We start from the raw sequence: 16,589 nt of genomic DNA, 5'->3' as shown, positions 1-16,589 counted from the left end.
TAAAGTCGCCATTTAACACCTGACAGCGTCATTTTATTATTAATATTATGGTCTGTGAGTCGCTGCTGTTGCTGCTGCTGGCTGTTCTCGTCCTCATCCTCCCTCCCTGCTCCGCTCCTCCGTGCGCACCGCTCCGCCCCTCCGCCTTCTTCCAGCGCGTCGCATCGCATCGCCGAGCAGCCGGGGAGCCGCACGACGCAGCGCCACGAGCTCACCTGGTCCGCCCGACACATCGCTCTGCTCAGCGGCCGAACCAGGCGACGGACCGACGGTGTGGGGGGCAGGACAGCGAGCACCATGCCGGGCGGAGAGTGAGCGGCAGGAGCGCTACTTTACACTGCGGGTGTGTGTCCGTGCGCCTGGAGGAGGGGGGTGGGGGGAGGTGGCCTCTCCACATCCCGGTGAAACACCTTTCCGGGGGAGCTCGGCGGAGCGCGCATCGGCACCGTGATGATGGACGTCCGGCCGCCGCTGCTGCTGCCGCTCCTGGCGCTGCTCGCCATTGCGGGAGGTGAGTAGTTTTTTGTGCGTTTTAACGTCTCCATCGATGCGCTTTTTTTTTGTATGTGTGTGTGCATCATCATCATCCTCATCATCCTCATCCTCCTCACCACCTCACAGGGCCAAAAGCAGCGCGCATCGGAGCGTTCAGGGTGATAAGTGAGTGAAAACAAAAGGCGTTTTTGAAATTTTTGGGGTTTTTTTGGAGACGGAGGTGGAGAAAACGACTCTTTCCGTGCTGCTGTGTCACCATCTTCCCTGAGCAGCCAGTGGATGATGTAGTGGAGGAGTATCACCCGCACGGTGCGCACACTGTGGACACATTAGCTAAAAGCTAACAGGATTTTTAATTTTTTTTTGCATTGTGGGACAAAAAACTAGAAGAATCCAGGAGGCTGCTGTGCGTAAAATGCAGACTTGTGAGGCTGCAGGTACGCGTTAGAGGCTTTTAGCTGCAAATGAGTTGTCTAAAAATAAAAGAGGGAGAAGGAAATCCTGTTATCACTCCCTCTCATTCTACCTCATTAACACTGAGGTCCTGCATTGAGTGGGCAGGTTAATGAGAGGCATGTTGGGCTAAAACTACTTCTACATCCTGTCAGCAGAGGACAAATGATGTGTCACCCAGCAGCAGGGAAAATAAGATTAAAAAAACAAAAAAGCCTCCAGTCTGAGCTCTAAACTGCTTTTTTGTTTTTACGGAGGACGTGTATTTACGACGTGGCAGCAGCAGTGCATTTGGAGTGAATTAGGTTAAGTGTGTGAGCTATTAGGGAGTATTTTACCTCCGTTAAGTTGGCTCTAGTCTGCTGTTGGTTTCAGCTGATTGCCTTAATATTTCCAGCGGCCGATCCATAGTGGTGACAGTTCAGGAGGGCTGGTTCAGTGCCTCGGAGCAGAGAGAAATAAATAAAGAAAACACGGCCGCCTGTCAACCGCACAAACACAACACAACACAACACAACACACGCATGCCTGGCCGTCTGCCTGCACTGACTAAGTGTTCATCATCAGCCATGGCGACAACATACTCCTGCTTCCTGCCGACACACACAGCAGTTCATCAGCACAGAGGTAGAGCAGCGAGGATCCACCGCCTCGGAGTCAGTCCACTAGCACATCAATCTGCAGCTAGTTTGATGACAAGTTCAGCAGTTTTTGCTTAAAAAGAGTCTAAATTCTCTGATTATGATCTGGTTTCTCCTGTCTGATTGAATATCTTTGGGTTGTGGACACAATATTTGACATCTTTGGGCAACACTGATCGATATTTTTCACTATTTTGATCATCAACTACTCAATTTTTTGTTAAAAAGAGTCTAAATCCTCAGATTATTCTCTCATTTCTCATGTATGATTGAATATCTTTGGGTTGTGAACAAAATATTGTGTCTTCTTTGGCTCTGGATCGATATTTTTCACTATTTTAATAGTTGATTAATCATTTTTTGGTTCAAAAGCACATCTAAATTCAGGTTATTCTTTGATTTCCTTCCAGAAAACTAGAATCTTTGGATTGTGGACCAAACTTTTAGCACCTTTGGGAAACTCTGATTGATATTTTTCACAGTTTTGACATCAATTAACCAGTTTTTGGTTAAAAAGAGTCTAAATTCTTAATTATCATCTAGTTTCTCCTGTATGACTGAGTATCTTTGGATTGTGGACAAAACATCTTCTCATCTTTGGCTTTCAATCGATATTTTTCACAATTTTTATAATCAACATGTTTTTGGTGGGAAAAAAGTCTAAATCCTTGAAATTATTCTCTGGTTTCTCCTTTATGACAGTAAATTGATTATCTTTAGGTTGTGGACCAATCATTTGACATCTTTGGGCAACACATCAATATTTTTCACAGTTTTGATCATCAATTAATCAATTTTTGGTTAAAAAGAGTCTAAATTCTAAGATTTTCATCTGGTTTCTCCTGTGTGATTGACTATCTTTGGATTGTGGATCAATCATCTTCTCATCTTTGGCTTTGGACCAATATTTTTCATTATTTTGATGATCAATTAATCAGTTTTTGGCAAAGTAATGTCTAAATTCTATGACTGTTCTCTGGTTTCTTTCCAGTAAATTGAATATTTTTGGGTTGTGGACCAAACTTTTGACATTTTTGGGAAACACTGATCGATATTTTTCACTATTTTGATACTCAATTAACCAGTTTTTGGTTCAAAAAAAGTCTGAATCCTCTGATTATAAGCTGGTTTCTTCTGTACGACTGATTATCTTTGAGTTGTTGACAAAACATCTTCTCATCTTTGACTTTGGACCAATATGTTTCACTATTTTTATAATCAATTAATGCATTTTTGGTTTAAAAAAAGTCTAAATTCTTTAAATTATTCTTGGGTTTCTTTCCAGTAAACTGAATATCTTTGGGTTGTGGACAGAGCATTTCTCATCTTGGACTATGACTTGATATTTTTCACTATTTAGATAATCGGTTAATCATTTTTTGGTCAACGAAAAGTCTAAATGTTTTAAATTGTGCTCTGGTTTCTTTCCAGTAAACTGATTATCTTTAGCTCGTGGACAAAACATATGACATCTTTGGGCATCACGGATCGATATATTTCCCTATTTTGATAATCTGTTAACCAGTTTTTGATCAAAGAACATCTAAATTCTATGATTATTCTCAGATTGTTCTCTGGTTTCTTTCAAGTAATTCGAATATCTTCAGGTTGTGGTCAAAACATTTCATATACTAGGAATTGGATGGATAGTTTTCACTATTCTTATGGTCAGTTAATCAGTTTTTGGTTAAAAAACAAAAAACATCTAAATTCTCAGATTATTCTCCAGTTTCTTTCCAGTAAACTGATTACCTTTGGGTTGTGGACACAGCATATCTCACCTTGGACTATGGTTCAATATTTTTCACTATTTTGATAGTCAAATGATTTTGTTTTTTTGGGGGGGAAACAGTCTAAATTCTCTAATTTGGTTTCTTTTCTATAAATTCAGTATCTTTGGATTGTGAACAAAACATTTGACATCTTTGGGACACAATAGTCTACATTTTTCACCATTTTCTGACCAAACAACTAATTGATTATTGGAACAAATAATCAGTCTAATTGCTAAATGCAGTCCTCGCTAACATCTTGATATGTTCATATCTACACAACGCAATAATTGCACATTTGAATTGATAGCAAATGTCTCCTACATAGTTCTAGATCCTTATTAGTCTTATTAATCAGACCATTCTGTAGAACAGTCAATGGTAACATGAAGACTCTGTGGGATAGAATGGTCTGACTGCACCTCAAACTGCTGTAGGGGTAAAACTAAACACTCTGGCTTATTTGTTATATATGATCTTGGTTATTGTGGTTGGAGTAGTTTCCTCAAAATATCGATGTGGAGATTGTTTTGGTGGAAAATTTGCATGCAAGAAGTCCAGAACCGCCTTTAAAACGCATAATTCACTGCGTTTTCCACATCCTGTGCAAAATGTCAAAGTTTCATTGTGTAGTTTGCTGCTGCTTGGAGGTTGTTGTTGTTGTTTCTCGTAGCAAAGTGGATTTTGAAAATGTTAATGTGCAGATAGTGGAAGTTGAATTGGCCTGAAATTAGCGACTAATGTCAAGATGAAACCGAAAGTCAACATCTGGTGAGTCTAAATAACGTTTTATAGACCAAACAACTAATTGATAAATTGAGAAAACAAGTGACAATGAAAATAAGCAAAGATATAAACTACAAGATTGAATGCTTTGACCCGCAATTCACAGCCACAAAACAAACTATGAGTCGACCAATTATTGGATCTCAGCAATTAATTGATCACATGTCACCTGTTACAGCCAATCAGAACTGAGGGGTAAATGTCAGAAAGTCCTCTTTTTATCAAACTAATGTGATGTCTTGGGGTTACGCAGAAGTAGTGCACCTCTTAGGGCTCACTTTGCATGTTGTAATTGCACATTTGAAGCTTTTTTCATATTATTTTGCAGCATTAAATCAGGTGAAATGGTTAAAGATGATGGGTAGGAGGTTATTCGTGGTGACTACATGGATAGAATGCATTCTAATAACTTATGAGCTTAATATAAACACACATTTTAACAATACGACACTGATTAAACATGAAAAATGTGAATTAACAAAGACGATTTAACAAAGTTTTGTCGGAGTTTGAGTTTTTATGAATTTCAACACTATGATATTAATTTTTTCAATTATTGCATATCTGCCTCCTTGATTAGCAACAATCGATACACAAAAACACCCATATCTGTCGACACGCATCATATTTTAACGTATTTTGTTCTGGTAATTCCAGAAACTTTATTTAAAACCACTGTGAGAAACAGAGTTACAGATACACATGAAAATAAAATTTAAAGCCCCAGTTGAAGAGCTAACATGAAGAAACACAGCAAAGTCTGATAAAATTTAAAAAATAAGCTTAAGTTAATGTTTTATTTTGCAGATGTAACAGCTGATAATAACTAGAATGCATAAAATATGAACTGAAAAGGACTAAAATATGTTTAGTTGAAGAGGTTGAGGCCAATTTGCATTGTGTTTCCGATTAAATTAAAGAAGAAAATGTCAGAAAAATAAAGCAAACTGATAGAAAACTACAAAGAGAGTTATAGAGTTGCAGGATTTATGGAGAAAATAAAACAGTAATTGTTATTTTTCTGTCAAATATTGCAATTAGATTAACAGTTTTAAAAAAATATTCAATTCAACATTGCTGCTGCAAAACATAAATCCAAAGTTGTAACATTTTTGAATTGCATTGTTTAAAATTATGATTAAGAGAAGTAAATATGAAAATATCCAATGCTAATAGACTGTAAAATGTTTGTGAAGCTGCTGCAAACTTGCATAATAACAGAGTTCGATCAAACAAATTGTCAGGAAAATAACGCAAACTCAGAGACAACTACATAAATCATACTTAAAACTACAAACAGAGCTATAGAGTTGCAGGATTTATGGAAAAAATTAAACAGTAATTGCGATTTTTGTGTCAAATACTGTGATTAGATTAGTGCTAATTCTTAAAAATGTCAAGTTTCAGTTCAGCATCGATGCTGCAGAACATAAATCCAAAGTTGCACCGGAGGTTGAGGACTGTTTGCACTGCAGTTCCCTCAAATAAACAAGAAAATGTCAGAAAAATAAAGGAAATGGGTAGAAAACTACAAATCGAGCTATAGAGGTGCAGGAATTATGGAGAAAATAAACCGTAATTGTGATTTTTCTGTCAAATATTATGACTAGATTCACGATAATTTAAGAAAACGTTCAGTTCAGCATCGATGCTGCAGAACATAAATCCAAAGTTGCATTGCTTGGAATCACGATTAATAGAAGTAAATATGGAAACATACAACGCTAATAGACTCTAATTTGTTTGTGAAGCTGCTCGAGTTCGATCAGAGGAATCTGCATTGGAGGACGAGGAGTATTTGCACTTAATCAAGAAAATGTTGGGAAAAAAATAAAGCAAACTCAGAGAAAACTAGAAATAGAGCTAGAGAGTTGCAGGATTTATGGAAAAAATAAGACAGTAATTGGGATTTTTGTGTCAAATATTGCAATTAGATTTGCAATAATTTTTAAAAATGTCAAGTTTCAGTTCAGCATCGATGCTGCAGAACAATACTCCACAGTTGCATTGTTTGGAATCACGATTAATAGAAGTAAATATGAAAACATACAACGCTGATAGGCTGTAATTTGTTTGTGGAGCTGCTCGAGTTCGATCAGAGGAATCTGCGCTGGAGGAGAAAATGCTACCAACATGAAATATCACTTTAAGGAGCCTCATAAGCAGCCGAGGCCTAATGAGTCATCTTCCCTTAAGGGAGAAAATCTGATTAGCATCATCCTCGGAGACTCTAAACTCTGTCCACACACAGGCATGTTTGAAGAAACGCTCGCGACGCGCACACACCTGGAGCTCACAATAACACAAATTCAGAGAGTCCCTGCCAGGGAGCAGATTAGAAAACGCCATATTCTCAGCCTCAGATGTCATCCTATACATCCTCATTTATTCATGTTCGATGGCAGCCGGGCTTCATGTGACGTCCACGTACCAGGGAGGGGTGTTTGTGAATTCATGCGTCTCTGTCACGCAAAAATATCCAGCGTCGGGGGAGGAACAGCCGGCAGCGAAAAGTCACAACTTTGCACCTCCAGAGCCACAACAAGACTCTGTTACGTAAGGCGTCCGACAAAGAGGAGAAGTCTCGTATTCAAGGACGCTCAAGGACGAGGAGCACCTGTGCGGGGCTGCAGGAGGATGTGGCGTCCGGCTGCGAGGAGGAGGATGTCGCTTGTCATTTCCCCAGCAGGCCATGCATAATAAACTGGTCTGTGGTGCCGAGCTGACCTGAAGCCAGGGGTGACTGGATATAGAGTACAGTAGTGCTGCTGCTGCTGCTAAACATCAACCCAGGAGGTGGAAATGTGCAAAGTAAAGCGGCTGAAATCACACAGCAAATAAACGAGCAGCAAGAGGTGCCACAAAACAACACTGCAATGTTGAAAAACACCCCGATAATAACAGCATGATTTACAAATACAGCAACACAGTGTCATTTTATGGTCAAATGTAAAATAACAGTTCTAAAACTACACATTTTTGATGTGGATATTTTGGCCCTTTTTTGTGTAAATTTACTCTGATTTTACTGGATATTACCAGCTATTTAACAAAATAAGAGAAAAAATTATTACAAAGATTTCCAATCTTTAATATACATAATTTCTTTATTCCCAAAATTTTAAATATTTCTATAATAATGCTGTTTTGTTCTGATTTAAATACAGGAAACTGTAATTTTACTGTCCCATGTTGTAAAAAAAAAAATCTATGAAGGACAATTTGTTTTTATTTTGTTAGATTTTTTTTGCAATATAGGACAGTAAAATCACAGTATTTAAATCAGAATATAAAAACATTGTTATATAAATATTTCAAGCTTTTGGATTTAAGAAATCATGTATATTAGAGATTGGAAATGTTAGCAAGTTGTTTTTAGCTGTTACTTATTTTTCCTGTTTTGTTAAATAAACTGATATCTCATAAAATCACACAAAAAAATTACATATTGACTGTAAAGGAACAAAATGAACAAAAAAACAAATTGAATAAAAAATTTTTTAAGAATTGGTAGGTTTTTTTGTTTTGTTCCTTTACAGTCAATACATAAATATATATATGAATATATATGTATTTTTAAAATTTTATTAGATATTATCAGTTATTCAACATAACAGGAAAAATATGTAAAGCAATAAAGTTTTAAATATTTTTTAAAAAATGATTTATTTTGTTCTGATTTAAATACAGTAAACTGTAATTTTCACAAATTGTAAAAGAAAAATTATTACTAATTTTAAAAAAAAGTTTTTGTTCCCTTACACTCAAAACGCAATTTATTTTTTTATTTTTTTATTTGTGATTTAACTAGATTTTATCTGTAATTTAGCCAAACAGGGAAAGTCTTTTTAAAAATAAAAGTCACAATTTATTCTTCATTTTCCAGTTTTTAGTATTTTTTAATTTTTTTTATTTCAATAACAGCAAATGTTTTTTTTTAATAATTTAATTACCCAAGCAAACAGCCTAATTCTACGGTCAAGCTTACAGGAGCAAATTACTAAATAAAATAAAATACAGACTTTTAATATGAATATTATTTACAGATTGTGAGCATTTTCTGTTATGGTTAACATGTAAAGTAATATCTAAAAAAGTAATACCAAAATTCAATTTTTTTTGTAAAAATCTTTTTTTTTTAAACCATTTTCAATCTTTAATATACATATTTTTAAAATTGAAATTAAGGCAAATATTTGTTTTAAAAAATCTTGATTTAAATACCATAAAAAATTGTGTAATTCTAAGTTGTTTATACAGATACAGATTATTGTTGTGGATGTTATTTACATTTTTGGCCCATTTTTTATGTTTAATGTCTAGCTCTTTTTCTGTACTTTTACTTGATATTATCTCTAACAAAACAGAGGAAAACTGAAAAAACGGTAAAACTGCTCTTAAAAATTCCTCCATTTTTCCCGGTTTGCGTTTCCTGAAGCAGATTTTGGTGCTCATGCTGTGATCTTCGGTTCGGTCAAAGTTGTCATCGTCTCGTTGGCAGCGTTTCTCTCTGGAAAGTTCTGCAGTGGGTTGAGGCCGTCGTCGCTTCTCTGCAGCTCTGATCTGTGCTGCAGCTTCTCAGCAGCAGCAGCAGCAGCAGCAGCAGCAGCAGCAGCAGCAGCTTCAGGATCAGATCGGCGGGTAGGGCAGCATCTGCGATTAGAAACGCGCAGCAGATTCACAGCGGAGGTCGTGGCGTGTGTGACTCCATGTGTGAAAACGCTGTGCTCTCATGTGTGGTTTGGCTTGTGCAGGATTTTTACAAGTGTGTGGATGAATGTGCAGCAGCAGAAGCAGTGTGGCCCTGGAGATTACAGCCCGGCAAAGGCAGAGCACAGAGGTTTAATAGAACCTTAAGCAGCACAGAAGAAGACGCTGATAAGAGGGAAGTTTTAACTCTGACTTTGTCTAAGAGTATTTTTATAAAAGGTGAGCTCACGTTGAGGCTCTGCTCTGCTGAACGTCACAGGTGTTTGCAGAAGTGCGTTTCAGAAAACGTTCAAATGAAGCCACGTGTTAAAGATGAGATGGTTTCATCTCACTGAGCGGACATAGCTGGAATAAAACTAGAGGAAAATATATTTTATCAACAGAAAGTCAAGAGAAATATGTTTGCTTGGTGGAATTTTGATCATAGATTGCAGTAATGCAGCTTAGTTTCACAAAGATCTTCCATTAAAATCTGCTTTTCATGCATTCAAGTCCAAAAATGCTTCAGAATGCTTGATAAAAACAAAGCAGTGCAAAAAGCAGCTATAATACAATTTAATATTTGACACTTTCCTCACAAACAACTATAATGTTGACGTTTAGTTTGTCATTCAGATGAAACCACATGTTAAAGATTTTATCTGATAAGACATCTGAAAGTAAACAGGCCTGGAAAACTGTAATAAAACCAGAGAAAAATAGACTTTATAATCTGGAAGTTAGACAAAATATGTTTGTTTGGTGGAATTTTAAATCAGATAAATGTTATTTAGAATCATAGATTGCAGTTGCACAGCTCTGTTTCACAAATATCTTCCAAAAATGTTTCAAAATGCTTGATAAAAACATAAAGCAGGCCAAAAAGCAACACACTTTTCTTACAAACAACTATAATTTTGACATTTAATTTGTTCTTTAACCAAAAATTACATTCCTATACAATTAAACTGCATTTTTATTTATATTGCGAGGTATTTTCTGCGTTTGTGACGTATCGTGAATGCTTTTTAAACCAATATATATTTACAATTTTATTAAAAATCAGTTCACTGTCCCACTTTATCAACCAGTGAATCATATATTATGTAGTCCAAGATTCATAAAATGGTCGTATTTTAATCCAAATGTCCAATTTTTTTTAAAGCATATTAAGTAGTTTTTGGTTCCTGAACCTAAACAAACAGAAAGAGTCATGGTGAAAGATTTGGTGGAAACATCCAACTCTTTCCTCACAAACAACTAAATTTTGATGTTTAATTTGTCATTTCACCAAAAATTACATTCCTATGCAGTTAAACTGCATTCCTAATTAGATTTCGAGGTATTTTCTGCATTTGTGACGCATCATGAATATGTTGTAAACCAACATATGTTAGATTTTTTGGATTTTTTAATTGGTTAACTGTTGCTCCTTTGCAGCATTCAATCATATATTATTTATTATTGGGCAGGACCCAGAAAATGGTCTAAACTGTGTTGTTGTTCTTCACTTAACCAACTAGTTTTCATTTTTCTAGTTTAGTTTTTCTACTTTTCAGCCAAAGAAAATGAAGCTTAAGTTTCAGCTTGAATAATTTGGGGAAAACATCGAGTTTTTTTCCACACATATTGCAGTTTGATTTAAGATTCAACTTTAAGTCCTGATTTAGGTCAGTATTCACTGGAAAGTAGATTTAAAACATGCATTAAAACTTCAATTACACTTTTATAATTGACATAGAACAACTGTCGTAATAGCTGTGGCTGAGTTCAGTTAAATAATTAGCATTCTAATAATAAGAAATAGTGAATTTAAATCAGAAAACAATGGAACGATTCTGATTTGTGACATTAAAACATGTCAGTCATTCACTTATTGCTTAGAAGCAGCATTGAAGTAACGTAAATAAAGCTGAAATTAAAAAAAAACAAAAAACAGCAAATTTTCAGTCAGCCTTTGCAATATGCTAATTTTATAAATGATATTTTCATGTTTTTTTACTTTTATATTTTGTTGAATTACAAAATTTACCTCAAAAGACGAGCTCTAAATGTTAAATAACAGTAAAATGCACATTTTTAGAGATATTTCTTCATATTTTTTCCTTTTTTAATGAATTTTACTGTATTCTACCATTGTTTTATGATTTTTTTCTTTGGTACCAAATGTGTTCCTGTAACCTGCAAAGTTTCTTGTCATGTTGCTTGAAAGCATTTTTGCATTTAATTGCACATCACGTAGTTGCGACTAATAACCTCCCTGACCTTTCACCTGGTATTTAGCGCCACAAAATGGAACCTGAAATGCTAAAAATGCACAGATATGACACATGAAATGCACGAAACCTCAGCACTATCTCCCTTCATTCCTTTGTGGCCGTTGCCATTTGTTAATTGCGTTGTTTCGCGTTGCAATTTTGACGTTTTCAGCCTTAAATAAGTATTTTCTCACGTGTTCCATCCTCCCTATAAGCCTTTCCCACTATTTGACAGCCTTATCTATTTTCGTCTCTTTAAAAGCTGATTAAAGCAGCAGTTTAGCTGTCCTGGAACGTATTTTCGTGTCCATCCAGACCTCTTCTTCTTCCCTCTGACCTGCTGAAAACCGGGCCTCAGATTTACGAGCGTCCAGCTGATGGCAGGAATCATCGCTGCTGTAATGCAGCTCCAGTGATGGATCTTTATTGCCGCTCCTGAAACAGACTCCACCATTAGAAAGCTTTGGTCCGCCGGCCGAGCTGCACTTTAACCAACACAGATATGAAACATATCGATGGGAGCTTTTCATCTGTGCATTCCTCAGTAATTTAAAGGCACGTTTCCTCTTAAATTTCCCCTGATGTGACTACAGAATGAGGTTTATTCAGCGAGGCTCACTGGCAATCTGTTCTGTTTTGTTCCGTTTTGTCCCACCAGAAATATTATAAGTATTATAATAAACCTGAGATGATATTTTTAGCAGCTGCACTTTTACAGAAAATAGACAAATGTAGCTTCTTATATTTGGCGTCGTACAGATAAAATAGCACAGATTTACCGAGTTTAAAAGTTTATAGCCTCTTTGTATGAAGAACGATAAGCATAAAACTAGAAAAAAAACACAAATTATGACCATGTAGAAGTCAATTAATGGGTTTTGTAGGACAGATTTCAATTATTAGTAATAAAAAGAACTAATAACTCATAGATATTTGTCGTAAAAGTTAAAATCGTGGCATCAAAATTTAGAATGACACAATCTCCAACACAAAATTTAGTTGATATGCCTTTGCCTATTTATGTTTTATATGTTAAATGACAGATTTTTTTTCTCTATTTAATACAGATTATAATATATTTAAGGTAAATTTTCAGGTGATAATGGGCTATCTTCCATTATATGCCTGCCATTTAAAGGTGGTTGCTGTTTTGTACGGGATATTGTCAAGTTTATTTTTAAACTTTTTTTTCCGATTAAATGACAATAATTACCTTGGGAGAGAAGCTCTAACTGTTAAATAACAGTTTGGTTTTTTTTGCTGTATTTGTGATCAACTGTGTCGCAGTAACTGTACTTCAATAGTTTTTTAATGTACTGTTTACCATATTTCTGGTGGCAATGTTGACAGATTTTCACCATTTTTTAAAACGTGTTTCTTTTGTCAAAATGTTTATTGTGTTTTACTATTTTTTTTGAATGTACAAACTGTGTTCCGGTAGCGTGTTTTGTGCTTCATTGCACACCATGTTGTTGCGATAAACAACTTCCCCGAAGATTTTGTGTTTTATTCAGGTTCTATTTTACGCCGTAAAATAGAACCTGAAAGGCTTAAAATGCTTAAACCCTTCATCAGGGAAGTGATCATATTTGGTAACTTCTGTACACATTAAATATGCCGTTGCTCCCGCCTCTCAGTGAGGTGGACAAGCATGTGGTTTTCACCCAGCCAATCAGAGAAGATCACTCTACGTTACAGCACATTGCATCGTGGCATTTGACCAATCAGAAGAGGCCTGGAATGTATCAAACTTTTCTCCGAAGTTGGAAAAAGACGGAGTTGCGGATCGGTTCTCTTCCATATTTGCGGTCGAAATGTCAAAACTAACCATTAGTTGATGCAACTCACACGTTTTACAGTTGAGCACTAGTGCTAAGTGATTATAGATACATTTCTTAGAATGTGTTTTTTTTTTTTTAACCACTAACGGGCAAGGAACCATATTTGGTAACTTCATTGACCTTAAAAAATGTCACAAAAGTAAAAGTCTTATGTCCTTCAATAACACTCTAGGCTTGAAATTTTGGATTCAAAGTATTTCATTAAGTGCCCTTTAAAGGGTTAAACATGACACATTAAATGTGTCACTATCCCCTTACTTCATGTGAGCGTCATTAAAGTTTTCATTGTTTGTCCTCCAGCATTGATTGGCTGTTTCTCATGACGTGCAACCAATCAGAGGAAGCTGCACCAGACATTTTTCACAGCAGCCCATTTTCCAATTTATTTATTTTCATTGTAATTTGGTTCAAAACAAACACTGATAAGATACGGTTTTGTTGCAGTGATCCATGTTTACTGTATGTCTGCAACTAACTTATTATTTTCTCTTATTGATACATCAGTTGATTACACTTAAGATAATTTAATTGGTAGATCTGTTGCAATTTGTCAAAACTTAAGGTTCAACTCAAAGATACTCAATTTACAGCGACATTAAACAGAAAGAAGCAGCAAATCCTCACATTTAAAAAGCTGCAGACGGTAAATATTCTGTATTTTCACACTTAAAAATGATGGAAAACATGAATTGATGATCTAAATAGTGTCCTTTTGATCAAATAAGCTCTTCATGAAATTTTACACATTTTATTTGTAAGTGTTTTTCATCCTCCTAAATTTAAACCTGATGCAAGTTTCTTTGCGCGTTTTCATGCATGAGTTTCTGTCTTTGCAAATTTCTGCAGACAAAATGCAAAGTTTTCTTTAAAAAAGAGCTTTGTGAATAGATTAGTATTTAAATTATGCATTTTTTGTGTAAAGTTGAAGTAGGTGCTGAAAGGTGCGAGTTGCATTGTTGCAAATATGCATTATTACATTATTATCTGCAGCTACAGCAGCACAAAGTCAGCCGTCTTCTCTGTGCTTTGGAGTTTGTTGGGACGATAAAGCTTCCACAGTGGGAAGCCTTTGTTTTGGGAGTGCTGCGGCGAGCTGCAGGATCAATATTAATATCTCACTTCTATGGCCACTACAGAGCCAGTTGGGTGTTGCCAGTAGATCAATAGATCTCTCCATTATTGATTTAAGAATATTTCAGCATAAAAGGTTTGAAGCTGCAGCCAGAAAGCCTCTTTGGCAGAGCGGCAGTGCGACCCCACTCTCCCTCCAACCTTTTCTCATCTGTATAAATAGAGATCATCACTGTAATTGTCTTAGCGGGATAATTCAATTTAGCTCGCGCTTCTTCGCCCTCATTTTCCCCACGTTTGTCTTCACGCCGTGTGTGCAGTCCGGCCTCCGAGCAGCAGCAGACGGCGTCAGATTTAACAAATAAACACAGATTTTAGCAAAAAGGGAAAAAAAAACGAGAGCTCCATTAGCGGCTGGGATCGATGGAAAGAGCCGAAGCGATCGTGTTGTCTGTCGCTGGAGTGTGTTTGCATGTGAGGAACTTCCTCCGGCTGCAGCGTCTAATGGGGAGCCCTGCTGAAATATTCATGGTGTCACATTAACTTTGCAATATTTGCACTGGAAAACAAGCAGGATACAACCTGAGCAACATTACAGCGTTCAGACGGGCCTTTAGCATGAGCGCCGCATGTAGACGGATCAGTGGAGGAGCTCCAGGAAGAGCTGGAGGTGTTCAGAGATAAGAACAACCACAAGCTTCCTGTTTGGGTCTGATTTGTCTCAGTTCTGTAGATTATCAGTCTAGACTTTCATTCTGAGTATTTCAGCTCAACTATAAATAAGCAAAAACTGACCTAAGCCAAGATGGCACAGTTCTACACATTTGTGGAAAATGGTCTTTCAGGTTTTGCATCTTGATCTGGATTTGCATCTTAGAGCATATAGTGGAGCATATTTGGTTAAAAAAACACATCACACGTCACCATGTGATGTAATTCTGTAAAAAAATATACCTGCAACTCTTCCTAAATCTGCACGTGTTCTTTCTGGCTGGTTCAGATGATATTTCTCACTACTTTATATCCAGTTAACTGACTCTGAACTTTGGCCATGTCCAAACTAATATGGATATTTTGCAAAACTAAGACTTTCCTCTACATTCGAGCCTCTAATTCACACACAAACTTCATTTTAGGTCATTAAAATTTTGTAAATGTCTGCTGAAAATGTAGGAACTACATTTTGATTTGTGCACCATTGACCATTGTTGCTTCATGTAATTAGCAGCACCTTCTTGAAACAACAACAAATATATTTCTGTACTTTTTGGTTTTCGTTATACGTTGGTTTCATGTTTTCTTAGCATTTGTTGTCATTTTTGCGGAGGTATTTTGCAAATGAATGGTTGTGTGGACAGAATATTTGTGCCCGTCCTCGTGAAGTTACCTTTAGTGGTGTTTGTAGGATTTTTTTGGAAGAAATAGAAATATGTACTCAAAGTGAATCACTTTTCACCTTTTATACAGTTTGATAGAGCTGTTGGTTTTCCATTTGGTAAGCATTGATGCAAAACTAAAAACTAAAGAACAAAAACCTTCTTTTCACATATTTCAGTGCAACAGTACTTTAAGATGCTTGATAAGTGTATAATTTAATGTAAAAAGCAAATATAATTTGTCACTTTGAGCATCATTTGGACTTTTTAGCTCTGTCATCTAGAAGCCTTGTCTTCACACAATTACAACTAAGCTGCATTTCTCAATTATGCATTGAGAGAAACATATTTTCTACCAGATTTGTTTTTTATAGTTACATTTTAAATCAGCATTTCTTTTCTCATTTATTGTATTGCTTTTCTGCCATTCCAACCAATCATATATTAGATGAAGCAGGACCTGTGACCCTGGTCAGAACCAAGAAAATGGAGGTGAAGCTTCAAACATGTTGCAAAAGAGTCATATCTTAACCGATACTATAATAGTTTCCAAAAACTGAAAAGTAATCATGCTGCCTAAACTTAATCAAACTTCCAATGAGCTGTTATTATAAATGCGTCAAAAAAAGTGTAATATTTTCCTAAACCAAACAAAGTGAAAAACAAAACTTCAGTCCAAGAGTAGTAGTCCCACAAAGGATGCAAACTCCAGTCTCCTGGATGAAACCATTTTAACATTTAATTATCTAGACTGAATATCAGCTGGAGAAATCTGTGATTCAATTCTTTGTAGTCAGAAAGAACATTTCAGATCTCTGCGTCATCATTTTTCAAGGACAAATGACATGACTTTTACTATCAATGTGTTTTTTAATTACAAATATCTGCAGCCAAGTTCTAGCTAGATGTATTTCCAGTTTCCCCTCAATTTATCATCCCAGCATTGTGCTTTTTAGGCTCTTAAATGACATTTGAACTGGTCAGAATGATTTTGTAGAATATCAGACTGGAATTACAGATCTTTACTGCAAAATATCTACAGATAATTTGACTTTTGGACACAAAACTGACCTTGTAGTTACGTCAGAAGCTACATTGAGCAGGAGGCGACTTGGTTTTCAAACATGTTATGGAGCTGCAACTATAACCAAAGTTCTAGTAAATTTTAATCATAGAAAGAAGCTAACAGTGCACTTTAATATAATTT

General features: G+C 36.1%; 1 protein-coding gene across 1 annotated transcript in view; it reads left to right on the top strand.

Moving 5' to 3' along the window:
- Positions 1–306: 306 nt before the first annotated feature.
- The window catches only part of chrnb2 (cholinergic receptor, nicotinic, beta 2), a 40,683-nt gene continuing 24,400 nt past the window's right edge, over positions 307–16,589 (top strand). Inside the window, exon 1 of the mRNA XM_023266454.3 lies at positions 307–511. Within this exon, the coding sequence (XP_023122222.1) occupies positions 451–511 (61 nt within the window). The 5' untranslated portion in view covers positions 307–450. The remainder of the gene's footprint in view (positions 512–16,589) is intronic.

The sequence above is a fragment of the Amphiprion ocellaris genome, chromosome 9 (genome assembly GCF_022539595.1).
Source record: "Amphiprion ocellaris isolate individual 3 ecotype Okinawa chromosome 9, ASM2253959v1, whole genome shotgun sequence".
Taxonomy (NCBI): domain Eukaryota; kingdom Metazoa; phylum Chordata; class Actinopteri; family Pomacentridae; genus Amphiprion; species Amphiprion ocellaris.
The sequence above is the reverse complement of the archived record's forward strand: the minus strand, read 5'-3'. Positions and strand labels throughout refer to the sequence as shown.